Raw genomic sequence first — 18,977 nt, 5'->3', positions numbered from 1 at the left:
TGAATGTGGTGCAAAGATGGGTTTCTGGGACATTGGGACTGGGTCTGGGGTGACGAAGGTCTGTACAGGACAGAAGAATTCAGCAGAATGGAATCAATATTATGGCGGAACAGTTTGCTAATGCTGTGGAAAGGGTTTAAACTAACTTAGCAGAGGATAGGAGCCGAGATGCAGTATAAAAGAAAGCAGAGATGACATACACAAGGTTTGGGAAACACAGATAGCACCAGAATAAGAATGGAAGGTAACACGTGGGCTCAGAATGAGTAGCAATGCAATGAAATCCAATTTAGCTTTACAATGTATGTGTGGAAACGCATACAGAATCATTGCAAACTGCAGGTATAGTTCGCCACATGGGAATGTGATGTCTGCAACACCATGCAGACGTGACTCTATAAAGAGCAGGAATGGGCACTAAATATTTCTAAATACAAGATGCCGCGGAAAAGAAATGAAATAAAGGACGAGGAGGAGAACATTATAGCACCAGTGATACAAAGTGCCTTGGAGATGGCAAGGACATAAAGAAACAGTAGTGATACCATTACACAAGGATGTATATCCTATGAGCTACCAATGTAGTTTTCCTAATCAATGCATCCTGTTGATGAGAGTAATGCAGTTGAGGTAGTGTACATGAATTCCCAGACTGGAATGGATGAAGTGGCACAAAATTATAAAGTTGAAGCTTGTGGAATGAAAGGAACTTGTGGCAGCATGGATGCAAATTTGGCTAAATGACACCAAACAAGGTCACAATTAGAGGAAGTTATACAATGGTACCTCCACAGATTGATTTGAGGATCAATGCCTTTTTTAAAAATATATTAATGACCTACATTTGGATGCATAAGATTAATGATTGGCAAAAGAACCATGGGCAGGATGAGGTAAAACATTTTTATTTCTATTTAAGACATTATCTGAAAGGTTGGTGGAAGCAGATTCAAATCAGGGTTGACAAAAATGATTTGGATAAGCAGCTGAGGAAGGATTTGCTGGGCTACAGGGAAAAGGCAACAGAACAAGACAATTTGAGCTGCTCTTGCACAGATCTGACACTGACAACAGACCCAAATACCCACCATCTCCTGTGCTGTAACAATTCAATGATACTGTTGTGCATTGGATTATGCTGAAGCTAATTACGGACTTTGTGCATCGTGCAGTACATACAGAGCTTCTTCATAGGAGTGTTATCAGACAAAAACTGACGTTCTGTCACGTGAAGGATTATTAGGTTAAAGGATTTGAGGAACAATTTAAACGACGCAGGGGGCAGCATAACAGGCTGTGCATGGGATTCTCATGGGGTTAGTCACAGACTATGTAGGCACTGAATTCTGATAGGATTAACCAGACGACATATGTACAGGATCATGATGGGGTTAATCTTGGGATATGTACGCACTGGATTCCAATAGTGTTAACGATATGCTTTCTGCTGGATTCCAGTGGGGTTAAACACAGGCTATACACTATCTTCCGATAGAGGATAAGAGGTTATATACTTTATTATAATGGAGGATAATTACAGGCTACATTCAAATGGGGGTGATTGTAGGCTCTATAGTATATTCTGATAGGGGTGGGAGGAGATAATCACAGGTTGGATACTGTATTCAAATGGGGGGGGGATAATCACATGCTATATACTATATTCTGATGGGGGAATAATCGCAGGATATGCACTCTATTCCGTGGGGGATAATCACCAGCCAGACACTATATTCTCACAGGGATAATCCAAACAGTTTGCACTGGGCTCTGATGGGGTTAATCACAAGCTACAGTCATTGCTAATGGGACTGATCAGGGTTTCAGACATTTTTGCAGCCGGGTAAGCAGATCATTTTGCCAGTCATCTCAACTTCACTCAGTGGTAGATCAAATTTAAACTTTCAATTCTTTTTCCAATTTGTTGTGTTCCCTTCTGAAAAGAGTTTATGACAATTAGATACTACCTGTGAATGTGACATTGACACAGGAAAATCCTCTGCAAGTTGAAAGTGCTCTTCCACAAAAATGATACATATAAATCAAATCAAAAAATGTTTTTAACGGTAGAAGCAGTCTGAACTGACTATTTTAAACTGCTACTTCACAGTACAGAATTTGAGTTTTTCCTGGAAAAGAAATGCTGTCATGTAGGTATCAGCACAAAAACACAAGAATATTAAATCTCAACAGGGAACAACAATTTATACTATATAGATTGGATATTCTTTGGTTGGCAAGTGGACCCTGGTTGAGGAATTGCCATGGTGAGTGCACCAGAAAACAGTTAACTGTCAAGCTTTTGGTTAAACCGAATGGCAATTGTAAGCCATTGTGTGCGACAATAAAGACAGAAAGTGAGGGCTGCAGATGCTGGAGTATCAAAGTCGAAAAGTGTGGTGCTGGAAAAGCACAGCAGGTCAGACAGCATCCAAGGAGCATGAGAATCGATGTTTTGGGCATAAGCCCTTCATCAGGAATTGGGGGGAGTGCTGAGAGATAAATACTAGGGTGAGGGTTGGGGGTGAGGGGAAGGCAATATGTAGATGCAATAGGGGAATGATAGTGATAAGACAGAGGTGAGGGTGGAGCGGAGAGGCTGAGCCCTCTTGAACTGTCCCACCAATCCATCTTCCTTTCCACCTATTTGCTCCATTCTCCCCTCCAACCTATCACTATTAACATCCTCTTGCATCTAGCTATCTATCTATCACCTTCCCCTCCACCCCACACTTGTACTTACCGCTCAGCAACTCCCCACCCCACACACACATTCCTGATGAAGGGCTTATGCCCGAAACGTTGATTCTCCTGCTCCTCGAATGCTGCCTGACCCGCTGTGCTTTTCCAGCGGCATACTTTGATTCTGTGACAATAAAGCTAAGTCAGTTCAAACTCAAACCAGTTAAGTAGACTGACTGGTCAAGTCAGTTGCTCAAGATTGGCAGCCAACTATTCCCTAGCATATTCTCCATAGCAATACATCTACCAGAGTCCACTTAACAAACTGCATCATCTTCTAGTGCAGTATAAAAATTGATCTCCTCTTTGAGATTTGGTACTCTTGCAATTTTATCCTAATGTATGAAAAACAAACAGCTTCAAGAGTGTGCCTCTTGATTATTTTAAAGGGAAATTAGCAAAGTTCCAGTCAGCTAATCAGAACAATAGCATAGAGCCCCAGCATCTATTATGTTTCCACAGATGGAGCTCCAAAACCTAGCTATTAATTTGTCACATAGAATTCACCAGAGTTCTTCCATCATCTACAGGAACACCCCACATATTGCATCGGAGCCTGTGACACTGAAAGGTTTAAAAGAATATAATGCCCAGAATCTCAAGCATTAGGTCAGTGCTTCTCAATTGTTCGCCACCACAACCCCATATCAAAATTTTAATTCTTGCCATCCACTAGTGAAAAATGAGAGAGTGGAGTAAAGAGGGAGCACAATTCCGATAATGCAGTTGGAACTCCATGATGGCCATTGCTGCTACAGCAGTCAGGATCCCAAAAATGCAGCTTGCAACTTTGCCTGGTGTTTCAACCCCCTTCCCTGCATTAAGTTGAAATTACAACTTCAGAGTCACATTCTTAATCTTTCCAAAGGGATGGTTCCAGTTTACCCATCTATGAAACCATTCAACACATAGTAAGCTTTCTGCTTTAGTTATATCACAGCCAGTCCAAAGCTGAAGCATGTGAAATTATATCAACTTACATCGCTACAACATCTTTAATAAACCCAAAGCACTCAGTTCAATGCACTCACCTTACAAATCAGACAGAAATCGACACACACAATTTCAAAATCAGAACTAAGCCATACACAATTTAAATTTGCACATAGTGAATTCATCATTTAGTCTCAGTCAACACCGAGGGTTCTAAATGAGATTGCATCACATTTTGACTTGTAAAGATGTTGAACACTACATTCTGATATCTAGCATTCTTTTTCAATGAGATGGGATACACTCTAATAACCTGGGAGCTTCCACAAGTAGATCTAATGCCCATGATTATAACAGGTCTTTGATAGTGGGCTATTTGGGAATGTACACTTAGGTCCAAATCTTGGGTGAAATGTGAAGTGGAGATCTTAGGAAATCAGACACCAAGTTGGATAATGCTACGAAACAAATTGGGTTTTTTTTAAACTACAATAAAGACACTTAAAAATGTAAGTGGTTGTCACTGAATTCAAAACAATAAGTACTGTAGCAAAGAATCGAGTGAGCTCTGCTATATGTTCTCAAGTTTGGAATTTCCCATAACAAGACCTCAAGTTTAGCCCTGAGAGATTGAGGGATTTACATATATCATTAATACTGCCCTGTGTCATCACATGCAAAGCAAGATGGTTGTCAGCACTTAGAACATGTTCCTGCAGTGCTCAACAGTTTTTATTACGATGTCAATAATTTTCCAAATAAAAACATCGGGATAGGGTTTCTAAAACACAAATTGCAATACATGGTAATCTTTCCAATCTGGAAATGTATTACCAAGGAATTTTCTGAGCATATCTAAACAACTCTTAGACTCAACTGCTTGCATTCTGCACCAATCTAAGTGGAAGGGGTTTAGTGAAGATAATAAACATTCGATTATACTTCACAGTTTTGGAACAAGCAATGCGGGTATCGAGTACAGTACTAATATGTTAGCACTCCGACGTCACCTTGTAAAGCTGGGAATTCTGAAATCCACAAATCATTCAGTCCTGGATTGGAAAGGTTACAGTGATTGAGGATTCACTAAGACTTGGATGACCACCCCTACTACTGCACCTAGTTTTCTTAATGAGAGACACAGCCACAAATTCTGTCACAAATTTGAGTTTCCACAATGGTCCCAATAACACTAGAAAAAATTCCTAGGGTCCTCACAATGAGAAGTCACATTGGCAGTTCACCTTCTATTACAAATTTTAAAGGTTGGAAGCTTTGAGTGACAACTTGGTAGCACACTTAATTTTACACCAGAAGTTTGTGGCCCAAACCTCATGCACAATACTGAAGAGATGCTGCCTGTCATAGAACATAGAACAATACAGCACAGAACAAGCTTTTCGGCCCTCAATGTACCGCCGATCTGTGAATTAATCTAAGCTCATCCCCCTACACTATCCCATCATCCATGTGCTTATCCAAGGATTGTTTAAATCTCCCTAATGTGGCTGAGTTGACTACATTGGCAGGCAGGGCATTCCACACCCTTACCACTCTAAGCAAAGAACCTACCTCTGACATCTGTCTCACAGTTTGTAACTGAGGTTATAAACGAGGTGTTAAACTGAAACACTTTGTCTGGTCCTATACTTCAGTGTGACGATGTTGTCACTTTAACAAGGTTATATTTCGTCCTTGGGTTTTTTACCAAAAGAGAGACTGTAAAAGCAGAGGTGCCAAAATGTCTCGGAAAGGGCCTAGTTCAACAATGGCAGGCAAGTGGCCGGTTCTCCCAGTTCAGGTTTTTCTGGTTTGGTTTTAGTTTTAGCAGAAAAACTGCTGTCCGCAGGCAGTCAGGAGCTGCTGCAGTGGAAAAATGTGCCATGCTTCAGTAGATGATCCCTGCCTGACTTTTCTCTCTGAAATCTCTACTGCCTGTCAGAACCAGTGCTTGAACTTACTTTTTTTAAGGTGTGTTTATGGGATGTTACGGGAATTGGAACAACTTCTTAATTAAACTGCGATATTGAGTTAGTTGAGTTTTCAGATAATTAAGTACTTTTCTGAATATCACCCATTGCTTTTCTGGAGATTTGCCAGTTAACAGCTTAGTAAAAACAATGACTGCAGATGCTGGAAACCAGATTCTGGATTAGTGGTGCTGGAAGAGCACAGCAGTTCAGGCAGCATCCAAGGAGATTCGAAATCGACGTTGCTTTTGTCTGAAACATCGATTTCGAAGCTCCTTGGATGCTGCCTGAACTGCTGTGCTCTTCCAGCACCACTAATCCAGTTAACAGCTTAGTTCAGTTTAATACCCCTCATCACTGTCTTGACCAACATTACTAAAACCATAATTTGCTGGAAAAACTCAGCAGCTCTGGCATCATCTGTAGAGAGAAATCAGAGTTAATGTTTCATATCCAGTGACCTTTCCACAGAATTGAGCAAGTTCTCAGGAAGGATCACTGGACCTGCAACGTTAACTCTGATTTCTCTCCATAGACGCTGCCAGACCTATTGAGCTTTTCCAGCAATTTCTCTTTTTGCTTCCAATTTACAGCTTCAGCTGTTCTTTTGTTTTTAATCACCAAAACCATAAATTGTCATTATCGTGCTGAGGGTGCAGTGACTGTGACATTGTATTACGTGATTATTACTTATCCAAAGTGATTCACTAACCACATTTCTTACAAACATCTCAGGGTGCTTTATTGTGTTTTGTAGAAGTATGTACCTTATCCCATGGTTTCCAAATCAAGAATCTGATGCCTTGGGCTTCCAGGGAGAGGTTAAAGCACACACATTATGATGTTTAGAAACACACTCTCCTGTCTGTTTCTTGAGGATTCTCAAAGAGCAGCCTGTTCTTTCACACTGTGATGGTCAGGAAATGGCCTTAAATTAGGAGGACAGTCTGTTACTGCAACAGCTGGTCAATTAAAAGGTCTTTCAGCACAGCCTAAGGCCTGAAGCTTCCCAGTTTGCAGCTTATCAGCTCAGACAGTGAGCGTATCGTTTCTTCATGTGAGGTCTCATAGGACTCTTTTGGATTTGTCAATTTGTAGCCTATCAACACAGACTGCAATATCAAATGACTCAGTAGGGAGGTTTCTCACAGAGCATCTCTCATCTTCAGAGTTAATAAACCACAAACAAAGACAGCATTACACAGCACCTTGAGCAGAATAGTTATTCATCCCATCTCAAGATCTGGGCACCACTGAAATTTGGTATCTATCCCTAAATTCCCTGAGATAACTACAGTGGTTGATACAAATGAATAGCTTGCAATGCTGTGTCACAGGGCAGTTAAGAGTCTCGCACATTTAAAAGGGACTGGAGTCACATTTAGGCCAGCACAAATCTCCTGTTCGATATTTGTGAATCAGTTGGCGTTGGACAACTGCAGCTTTTATTTTTAATTGAACTAAAACTCTTAAACTGCCGCAGTGAGATTTGGGCAGGCCTCTTCTTGATTGTTGTAATTGTGTCTAATGTTTGGAAAAGCTACAATACCAAAGGCATTCCAGTAATATGCTTCCAATTGCAATAAATCCTCCTGCTTTTCCTGACAGCAGTGCAGGAATATATCAGGTTGACAGCAGTGGCTGCAGCTGTTCCTGGAGATTAGAAAGCATGATATCCAATCATATGACATGCCCAGAATTGGCAAATTTTGCTCTATTTACTTTTCAAGGTTGGTTTGCCTGAAGTTTGAGTATGTTTGCGCAGCATTTTGTGGTTGCTTGTATGGTTGATCGTACCTTCCCTAAAGTCTGAACGTCCTTCCTCTGCTGGAGTACAATGCATTAGAGTCAGAGTCATTGAGATGTACAGCATGGAAACAGACACCTCGGTCCAACCCAACCAGATATCCCAACCCAATCTAGTCCCACTTGCCAGCACCCGGCCCATACCTCTCCAAACCCTTCCTATTCATATACCCATCCAAATGCCTTTTAAATGTTGCAATTGTACCAGTCTCCACCACATCCTCTGGCAGCTCATTCCATACAGGTACCACCTTCTGCATGAAAAAGTTTCCCCTTAGGTCTCTTTTATATCTTTCCCCTCTCACCCTAAACCTATGCCCTCTAGTTCAGGACTCCCCGATCCCAGGGAAAAGACTTTGTCTATTTATCCTATCCATGTCCCTCGTAATTTTGTAAACCTCTATAAGGTCACCCCTCAGCCTCCGATGCTCCAGGGAAAACAGCCCCAGCCTGTTCTACCTCTCCCTACACCTCAAAACTTCCAACCCAGGCAACATCCCTGTAAATCTTTTCTGAACTCTTTCAAGTTTCACAACATCTTTCCAATAGGAAGGAGATCAGAATTGCAAGCAATATTCCAACAGTGGCCTAACCAATGTCCTGTACAGCCGCATCATAACCTCCCAACTCCTGTACTCAATACTCTGACCAATAAAGGAAATTGCCCTAATAGGTCTCAAGTTCTATAAGTGCTCATCATTATGTCCTGACGTTTAAATTCTACAGCTTTAGCTGAATCTTCCAACCCTATTAGCTAATTCAAAAAGACAGACTCATTATCCAGGGGAATTGCCTTCAATATCCTGGACTTATAACCCAAATTCCTTTCGTTCCTCTACAGGAGTGAGCCTTCCTCCATTTGCTACAACTCTTTTAAAAAAGTCATCACCATCATCTCACACACAATGCTGTTGAATTATCTGTAGTTTTTAGCCTATTACCCCCATCTTATCTCATTCCTTTAGTCTAAGGAATCAATCATCTGCAAACTACAACACCACTCCCTCTGGACTAGACACAGCCTACTTTCCTTATGCTGCTTGCAGATTACATTCTTGGCTCAAATATTCAATGTATGGCAGGAATACTAGGTGAATTTTCTGTTTTGAATTAAAATTAAAACTCAGATCAGTTGCAGGGCCTTGGAAGCTCATTAGTCATCGTACTTTGCGTACCGTGGTAAAGCTTTCAGTTGCACACACGAGACAGCAAAATGCCTTCAACAAGATTAAGTCTACTCTACATTCTCTCTACAGCTTTACTTTGCACCTTTTTCACCTCCCCCCATTTCCCAGGACCAGACTTCAGTCGCACAAATGTTTTATATTAACGGACAAGACACTACTGTGGCAGGCTGGCCACAGATAACCAGGTTATCACCTCAAGCTGCATTTCTAGTCACCACAACGATACAAGCATTGCCTCACCAAGAGTACCACCTTTAAATTTAAATAGACATAGATCCTACAACAAACAATAACGTTTTCTGAATTTTTAAAAAATCTAGAGCTCAGGGTTGAGGAATAGAGAGCTCTCTGTGTATGGACACATATCATTTGGAGCAATGCAGGTTAAGACCACCATACAAGAATGAAGTCATTCAAGAACTGGGGTTCATCTCTCGAGAACAGAAAAGCAGGCAAGCTGTGTCAAATCTTGTGTACAACCGTGGTTACATCATTTGGCTTACCTTACACGATTCTATTCATATTGTCAAGGTGATAAACAGCCATTAGTGAAGAAGCAAAATAATTTACAAGGTGAACACCAGAACTAAAGGGTTAAAAGTATGTGGAAAGATTAGACTTGGGTTCTATTCTTTCACAAAAAGGAAAGATAGAAGATACTTTCTAAGTGATTACACAACGTGGCCATCAATGGCTATGTGAGCATTTACTGCCCATTCCTCGTTGGCTTTGAAGTGGTGGTTGTGAGCTGCCTTCTTGGCATACTTCAGTCCGCATGATGGTCACGCACCTAGTGTGTCACTCAGGAGTGAGTTCCAAGATTGTGACCCAATGACTGTGAAGGAATTACAATACCTTTCCAAGTCAGCCTTAGAGAGGAACTTGCAAGCGCTGGTATTCCTATGTATCTGCTGCCCTCACCCTTCTAGATGGCAGAGGTCATATATCTGGAAGGTGCTGACAGACTCTCAGAGCAATCTTTACACAACAAAAGATTTTGACAGAGTAGATATAGAGAAAATGTTCTCCCTATCCAGTTTCTGAAAATGAGAGACCACGAATAAAAATCCAAGAGATTTAAGGAAAAGCCTCATTACCCAGAATGGTCACACAATAGAATGCAGCGACAATAATTTATGGAGAGAAATTACATAAATGCATTTTTTTTAAAATAGCAAAGTAAATTCAAGACAGAGAGGAATAGGAGATTTCTGTTCAGATTAGATAAAATGGAACGGGAGCCTAAACATTAGCAGTGGCCAGCTGAGCAAAACGACCGGTTTCTCTGCTGCAGACTTGATATAACTTAATGCAGCTAACCTTCACGGATGGTAAAATTCCTCTGCATTATTAGAAATATTCCCAAAGCACAAGGTCCCTACCTTAAGCTATGCCCTCTAGTTCTGGACTCCCCCACTCGGAAAATACTTAAGTACAAAGAAGCACAAAGAATAGTGCAAACAGATACAGATGTTTATGACTTGTTTGACAGGACTGTAAATCAGGGGATTGCAACCACTTCCTGGCATATTAAAATAAAGCACTAAGAGGTCAGTGTTTATCATACAGCCACACACTGGAGTTTCTCCTGACCTTGGGTTTTGTCCACCCCCAATGCAGAGTAGGTCAGACTGAGTTTAAGGTTGCATCTGAAGTTGTCATACTGGACATGAAATGTGAATTCTGTTTCTCTCTCTCCACAGACTGCCATCCCTAATTCACAGTGGGTCAGTCCACGTTGGTATTTTCATCTGGTGTCAGTGAAATTAGAGTCAGGCACAGGTCAGAGTAGAGGGGGAGAATGTGATTGGTGCCTGATCAGTATTCCGAGCTCCAGTGCACAAGAGTCTTGTATTCCAATCTGGGAAATTGGCATCCTTCCAGCTGGGTAAGATGATGGACATGCCTCAAACCAAATCCCGAGGGGGTAGGAATATCTTAATGCGATGGCTGAATGACCAATCATTAAAAGGTAAGTTCTGTCCCACAGGTGGCACGTGATGAAGTGATTGTCAGGAGTCATTCTGGGGTGTTGCTTTATGCCAAGTTTGTGTAACCATTGATAGACTCGCTGGCACACAGACGTCTACCTTAAGTATAAAAAATTACAAGTAACATATGAAAAGGACAGAAGCTTATAACTTATTTGACATGACTCTCCCCCAGAGGATCTGGTTGAGGGTAAGCCATTAAGCATTTTCAAAAAGACATTAGATGTAGTTCTTAGTGCTAAAGGGATCAAAAGGTATGGGGAGAAAGCAGAAAGAGGGTACAGAATTAGAGTCATAGAGATGTACAGCATGGAAACAGACCCTTCGGTCCAACTTGTCCATGCCAACCAGATATCCCAATCCAATCTAGTCCCACCTGCCAGCACCCTACCTATATCCCTCCAAACCCTTCCTATTCATATACCCATCCAGATGCCTTTTAAATGTTGCAATTATACCAACCTCCACCACTTCCTCTGGCAGCTCATTCTATACACATACCACCATCTCCGTGAAAAAGTTGCTCTTTAGGTCTCTTATTTCTTTCCCCTCTCATCTTAAAGCTATGCCCTCTAGTTCTGGACTCCCCCACTCGGAAAATACTTTGCCTATTTATCCTATCCATGCTCCTCATTATTTTGTAAACCTCTATAAGGTCACCCCTCAGCCTTCGACACTCCAGGGAAAAAAATTCCCTAAAAAACAATTAGCCTATTCAACCTTTCCCTGTATCAATCTCTGCTAAATCGTTCCCAAGAACAAACTGGCTTCCTGGAACTGACACACTGTCAATCACTCCCACTGTTACTTGATGATGTTGAATGGCGAAGTAGGTTCGAGGGGCCAAATGGCCGACTCCTACCCCTGTTTTCCATGTTTTTATGACTCCAATCAGGTTCTTGGCATCTAAACAAAATGCACCAGGAAGCCAGAATGCTGCTGCCACTCCAGTGTGAGACATATCTAGATAAACTCGGAGGGTTAGAAACTTTACACTCAGAGAGGTGTAACTCAACAGTTCAACTCAAAGCACTCAACTTTTCTATTACTGCTGCTGAATAAAAATACATTGTGCAAGTCAAATTGATAATTTTTCAAAAGTTTTGGGATGGGTAAGAAAAGGCAATAATAGTGTCATGAAGAAATCCTGATAATCTGCTTAATAGATAAAACTATTTTGAAAGAGAAAAATGAGGAGTACATAAACCATGACTGATAGATTTTGCTCAATGTACAGAATGGTTCCACCCAAGGCAGCATTTCTGTTAACAAGTGGAGAACAGGCTGTTAACAGGAGTGTGCTCTTGTCTATCTACACTCTTCTTCAGTGCATTTCACAGGTACACTGATTGGACTGCACTTCTGGTTAAGTTACAACTGCAGGAGCAGCTGGCAGGAAATTCCAGGCTGTTTTTGGAATAGTAGCAGGCCTAAGATTGATGTTTGCAGCCACGGATGGCAGGTGGCAGGATCCAGAAAGGCTCTCAGCTTTGGCAGCATCAGCTTGTGTGAGACACAGGCAAGTGCAAAGGAGCAACACGCTTAATGTTTGCTCTAGTTCTCAAAAACCAATGTCCTATTCCAGGCAGGTGACCTTGGGTGTACAGGCCAGCTCTCACCAGTACATCATAAAAGATGCCAATCTTCAGTTACACACCTTGAAGGCATCAGCTATTGACAGCATTACAGCTCAGCCCAATCTTCTCATCAGCTAATATCCAAACTTGCAAGGATGACTGGCCATGAAGATTATTCTGATCTCTATTGTAGGCCTCTGTCACCACCCTGGCTAAATAAGCTAAGCTAACTCAGCACTGACTGTGAAATCAAACCTAGAGCTGCCAGAAATGCTTTGACTCTCAAAGTCATTTGAGAGCAATGTCCAATCCGGTTCTGAAATTTTTTTAATTGTACTTTTCACATGTAGTCATGTCAGTTCTGCAGGATAAAACAGCATCCAATTTAAGTATAGAACGATCCAAGAAATGGGGAATGGGATGAATGACTATTTAATCTACCCTCCATGCTGGGTGAAACAGGAACACTGTCCGTGACAATGAGAACTCACTGTTTTTCAAGAAGTGCCCTAGAATCTGAAGTGTCCACTTGAATAGAAACATGGAGCCTAGGCTTTATTGGCAGTGAAAAACAGCAATCCCCAACATTAAGATTTAGAGCAGCTTACACCTGCTGCTTATAAATGAAAGGGGAGGTTTCCAGTAACGGGTGCTTGTTTCATTGTGGGACACTATTTAAATTATCATTGCAGCCTGCTCCCTGAGCTCTCATTCACTAACCTAGGTCACTGAATCAACACTGCACAAAAGGTCTGGAATTCAAACCGCATTCTCTGCTGAATAAACAACTGGAATGCTAGAGCTGGGCATGCAGTGAGGTCGATCAAGGGCATGACTTCTTACCAGTCTGATCTCAATTACCTACCACCACTAACTGTCTGGCTTCAAATTAACTATCATCAGTCAGTCAAGGAAGGAAGAGATAAAACAGAAAGTAGATACTAAAGAGTTATCAATAACTACAGTAAGCTATACAGCACTCGATACACATGCAGCCACCTTTAAATTACTGATGTGTACCTGCTCTGGAAGTTGGGAACCAAATAATTTACACACAGTTGATTGTGTTATTGAAATCCCAGGGAAAATTCAGTCAGCTCTACTTCCATTCCTGGCTGGGATCAACCTCTCCCAACTTGTGAAGCCTGAAAGACAGGGATACAAACAGAACCTGTCATAAAGCAAAAGAGCAACACCTACTTCAGAAATTAAATCCAAAACATGACAGCCACCAGATTGCTCTGAACTGCTACTAATCCTGAAGAAATGAAATGTTGGCACTAACATCCCGGTGAAGAATAAATCATGAGCATGTGAAAGCTTCATACCATATTCACTCAAACTGTGAACTGGTACAGTTACTTAAAACCCTTGTCCTTCTAAACTATGTCTGAAGAGTGCATTTTAATCCATTTAACACAGGGGTAAAGTACTGCTGGGTTCAAGTCTGTCACTGGTGATAGCAGCTGCAAAAGTAATTGGGAACGTTGGGTGTCTCACAACATGAAAGCAATGTGGTTTCAGAGAGTGCTCCACATAGGCCCAGCGACACTGATAGACCGGAGCAGTATCCTGTCAAAAAGATCTTCATCTCCTGTGCAGATCCTCAATTACTACAAAAGTACAAAATGTACAGCCACGTTCCTTTCTTCAGATGCTTACACAGCATTAATTTCCAAACATATTTACATTATCTCCAAATGCAAAACTTCAATTAAATCCACTCCTGCTTACCACACACTAAGCATTTACCATCACTGCTGTAACAATTGTGGATACCATCTGCACAGGCTACCAAGCAGAGTCTCAGTGCCTGCTTCCTCCAACTAGGTTGGCATGTAACACTCTGCATTCTCTGGATAGCTGAAGACAGAGAGATTGGGGATGGTGTTGTGCAGGGAACTCACAGGGGCACCGAAACTGAAGACTGGCTGACATACGTCAGGAAGCAGAGCAGACAAGTATAGAGAGGCCAACGATATGCATAGGTGGCAAGTGCCAGGAAAACACAAAAGGGAAGGCAAGGAATCCGAAAACAGCATAACAAAGGGACAACTCAAAATTAAACTCATCCGGACAGAGCAACAGGACCCTAGGTTGAACCACCAATCCATGTAGGGAAGTTACAAAATGTCAGCTGAGGTTGTGACAATGGCACTACAATTAACATTAGTTAAACAGAAGGAGCAGGAGGTGCCCACTCAGCCCTCTTGAGCCTGCCGTGTCATTTAATTTGATCGTGGCTGGTCTGCACCTTCAGGTCCATCTAACCATCTTTGTGCAAACCATTGCTAAATAATTTTTTTTTGGGAGAACTCCAGAATTTATTAACTTGTGCACATTACCTGATTTCCCTCTTGAGCAGATTTTTTCCTAATTTGATTATATCCCAGTTCAGAATTCCATCACCAGAGAAGATAGTTATCTTTTTATTTGTGACTATTTTAAACGCCTCCATCAAATTGCCTCGTATTCCAAAAGGCCACACAGGATTGCTTTTTAAAATACAACCAGTGGAGAGCCTAAAGAAAAAGCCTGAAATTGCAACTTGCTGTACATTAGCCTACAAAGTAGTTGTGGCATTTCTAAAGGGTGTTTCCCTGCTTTGAGGCACTGGGGATGGACAATTACATAGGTCTGAAAGTGAACAAAAATATAGAGAGAACATATATGGGTCCCAATGGTCTTCACTCACACCAGACACACAGCAGAACCTGCTCCCTAAATGCTCTTCCTTGTGACTGTTCTGGGCATCATTTGAAATTGCTTCCATTTTCAAGAGCAATTCTTTTATAATTCACCAAACAAAAGGACCTGGGATTCTGAGAGCTTCTGCATGGCTTTGTGTCTGCAGTAGCACAAGACATGTCAAGGATAAAAAAAACAATAAATTGCAGATAAGAAATGCTACAGGGTAAGCGACTACAGTCTACCCAGTTTCATCTTGTCCTATTCTTAAAGTTGCATGACAGAATTCTAATGGAGTAATTGATAAATCATTACAATCAATTTCTCACAATTGACATCAAATAACCCAGACACAACACAAGGAAGCCTCGCCAGTGGAGAGCTCTGAGAATTATGATCCAGTCACCTGTTCCTCCCAATCATTCTGTGCTTATGTCACATTTGAATTTACTCACACACAGGATCCCTAAATGTTATTTTTCCTGAAAATGATCAAACATCTATCTAAATGCCAATTGATGCTCCAGTCTCCCTGGGCGCCTTGTCTGTGGATTGATGACTAACTCAATGAAAGTACATTTGCGCAGATTCATTTTGAATCTGCAGCCTTTTCAAGCACAGGCCATGTTGAAAGGTAGAAAACTGCAGATGTTAGAAATCTGAAAACAAAACAGTAAATGCTGGAAATACTCAACAGGCCAGGCAGAATCAGTGGAGACAGGAATAGAATTAACATATCTGGCCAATGACCTTTCATCAGAACACACCATGCCCTCTGTTTCTACTGTTTTGGAGAAGTTGCAAGGGCTCATTATAGTTTACATTTTCCATTCTCTCTGTCATCCAGAAAACAGCAAGCACATCATCTTGTAACCTTCTCTTTTTCAGTGAGGACATGACCAATTTACATAATCACTCCTCATAATCTAATCCCTCAATCATTCTGGTTGCTTTCTTCTGTATTCTTTCATTAACTGCAATTTCCTGTCTAAATCTGTGGTGACCAAGACGGTGAACAGTATTCTAATGAAATCATTAGTGTGTGTGTATTTAAAAGTGCAAGGTGACCTCACCATGGACCTTTCAATACAACCCACTATTTGATCTGCTTTACTCCTTGCCACTGAGCATGGTTGTGATAGCTTCAATATATTGTCTGTTGAAAACCCACAGATCTCTCTCATTATCCGTGCACATTCTTGTCTTACCATCTAAGTAACAACCTCTCCCTGGAATTCTTTCTAGTTTCCATAGTAGGAATCAGGGGATTGCTGATGAATAAGGACACCTCCACGTTTTCCTGAATTCTGCCTTCATCGATTTCAAACCATCTGCATCAAATTACCCTAAGGTTTCAATTTTGTTTCTTTTGATCCCACTTAAAGGGGTTTCTCTTTGATTTTCTCCATTGTATTTGGCACTTGGGGACCCAGGCACTGCCCAGTAAGCCACAGGAAGTCCTAGAGTTAAATCATACCTCTGCTCAGCTGTGTATCTTGTCTGCAGCTCTCCACTAGACTCAGATGGGAAGCGCCCTTGAGCTGACAATCTATTTAGCCAGACTAGCCAATCCATATGCACTCTCTTAGACACATGTACAGTAAAGTCAACCAGCAACATCACTCATCAAGAAACTAGACAATGTCTAGACAATGTCAAAAGCACAAAGCAGAACTGGTCTACACAGCAATGAAACCAAAAATACATTTTAATGCATTTAAAATTGATTACATGTGCACACTACAGGTGCATTAAAAGTGTCTTTCCATTCATTTTTCTTTCAATCATTCCATGTAGTCAACACTATTCATTTTGTGGGATTATTATCCATGATAAGTAGGAACTCCCAGAAAAATGATTCTGGACTTGGGATAGTTCTTGTCTCCACGTAAAATAGGACATAGTGACACCATCACAAGGAGGCGAAAAGATTCACTGGACTAGTACCAGAACACAGGTTTTAAGCAGAGGGTAGATTAAGCTGGTTGGATTTATTTCTCCTCAGAGAAGACAAAGAGGTGATTTGACAAAGATCTTGAATCTTGCAAAAGCATTTGAGAGGGTGGGTACAGAAATGTCTTCCACTGCCAAGATATAACTTGGAGATGCTGGTGTTGGACTGGGGTGGACAAAGTTAAAAAGCACACAACACCAGGTTATAGTCCAACAGGTTTATGTGGAACCAGTAGCTTTCGGAGCACCACTCCTTCACCACCTGATGAAGGAGCGGTGCTCCAAAAGCTAGTGCTTCCAAAGAAACCTACTAGACTATAACCTGGTGTTTTGTGATTTTTAACTTGCAAGACCAATCAGAACAAGGTACGGCCGCAATAAAAGGGCTACTGATCCAAAAGAAAATTTAAGAGAAACTTCTTTACCCAGAGGGTAAGTGAAAATGTGGAATTCACTACCAGAAGAAACAGCAATGGCAAATATCACAGATGTGACACAGTGTGGAGAAGGGAATAGAAGGATATGTTGATGGGGTTAGATGAAGGATTGAAGGGAACTTGTGGGCAGCACAAAAAAACAGAATTGACTGTTCGGCTCAACGCCCTGTCTGTTTGCTATAAATATAATGCATCAGCTCAAGTGGCAGAATAGATGCATGAGCTGGTTAGATACAAATCTCACTGGCAGCAAGCACCAAACATTTGCACGTAGGAGGGAAGAGAAATCACAGGGACATTCACCTCCAACACATTGCAGCAAAGAAGGCTGCCAGATCACCCTCCTGCACACAACTGGTACACGAATGGTAATTTTAAACCAAACATTTCCACTTCACTCAAAGTAACATTTGTGCTTCTTCATTCTCATCTGTCTTGCGTTATTGACGTGCAATACATTGTCTCCTGTTCACACAAACTCTAAAATCGACTTTCCAGAATATCTATATATTCAGCATGCATATTATTTTGTAGTTCATTTCCTTTGTCGCTATATTGTTGGTATTATCTACTGTTATAGAGGGGAGATGGTGATGCAGCGGTAATGTCATTAGGACCAGTAATGCATGGCTCGTGCTTTGGGAACTGGAATTCAAATCCCACCGCAGCAGCTGACAGCATTTAAATTCAATTCATATATCTGGAAATATATACGCCTCGATGGCAGTGATCAAAAGTGATCAATTGTTATAGAAACCCAGCTGATTCACTCACGTCCTTTAGGGAAGGGAATCTGATGCCCTCATTCAATCTGGCCTAAGTGAGAATCTAGATCCACAACAACACAACTGCCTTGGAACTGCCTTCCGAAGTTGCTCATCAAACCATTCACTTCAAGGGTGATTAGGGACAGCCTTGCCAGAGACAGCCACTTACCAAAAGAGAAATATGAAACTAAAAAAAATGAAACCATCTGCAGTTCTTGCGAGCACTCTGCCAGTCTTCCCCTCTTCCTTACCAACGTTCTCTTTCTCCCCTCTCTTATAACTTGGGTATATAATTCCTACTTCCTGTCTCCTACATCCATCTCTTCATATCATTTAATCCTTCCCACAATAACAGGTAATGCTCAACATGACTATAAGAGGTAAAACAGCAAATGCAATACCACCTTCAGTAAATCACAGAATCACATACAAGGCCGGATCTCCCACTGCTTGCTGGCTGACTCAGAGGAACCAGGTGCCTCACTGCTCCATGTGGGCTACAGGCAGCAGTAGCAGTGAGCCCTGCTTCTTGATGCTAAATCCACCCCCTTTCATAGATTTTTTTTGAGAGAAACAAAGTAAACATTTGGAGCCCTACACCTGCTGCCATCACACCACAGCCTGAAGCTCCCCACCCAAGGCTGTTGCCAATATCAAGGGGTGTGGTTTGGAGGAAACAACTGGATTTCCAAACAAGAAAAGTTTTTCTTTAAAAACCCTTCTGGAAACAGCTTAATGGCACAGTCATTCCCCAGGATTGAGTCAGTGGTGTTTAATTTGAATTTCCACACAAGCCCGCATCAAGAAACAGATTGCATCAGGAAACATGGGGCGGGGGGAGAGGAATGGGGACAGGAGGGGGCAGGAACTGGGACTAGAAAGGGGCAGGGGCAGGGGTGGGGAAGAGGGGCACTGACGGGGGGGCA

General features: G+C 41.6%; 1 protein-coding gene across 4 annotated transcripts in view; it reads right to left on the bottom strand.

The window, feature by feature from the left end:
* ammecr1 (AMMECR nuclear protein 1) overlaps positions 1–18,977 on the bottom strand; it is a 60,189-nt gene that overhangs the window by 39,911 nt on the left and 1,301 nt on the right. Inside the window, exons 2-3 of one of the 4 annotated variants that reach the window (XM_043701759.1) lie at positions 13,227–13,351; positions 10,232–10,728 (exon numbers count right to left, since the gene is read on the bottom strand). The exons of 1 other annotated variant lie outside the window; for it this stretch is intronic. In XM_043701759.1, the coding sequence (XP_043557694.1) occupies positions 10,232–10,349 (118 nt within the window). In that variant the 5' untranslated portion in view covers positions 10,350–10,728; positions 13,227–13,351. The remainder of the gene's footprint in view (positions 1–10,231; positions 10,729–13,226; positions 13,352–18,977) is intronic. 2 more of the 4 variants (XM_043701760.1, XM_043701762.1) reach the window with 2 other exon arrangements.

Source organism: Chiloscyllium plagiosum, chromosome 13 (assembly GCF_004010195.1).
Source record: "Chiloscyllium plagiosum isolate BGI_BamShark_2017 chromosome 13, ASM401019v2, whole genome shotgun sequence".
In the NCBI taxonomy this organism is placed as follows: domain Eukaryota; kingdom Metazoa; phylum Chordata; class Chondrichthyes; order Orectolobiformes; family Hemiscylliidae; genus Chiloscyllium; species Chiloscyllium plagiosum.
The sequence above is the reverse complement of the archived record's forward strand: the minus strand, read 5'-3'. Positions and strand labels throughout refer to the sequence as shown.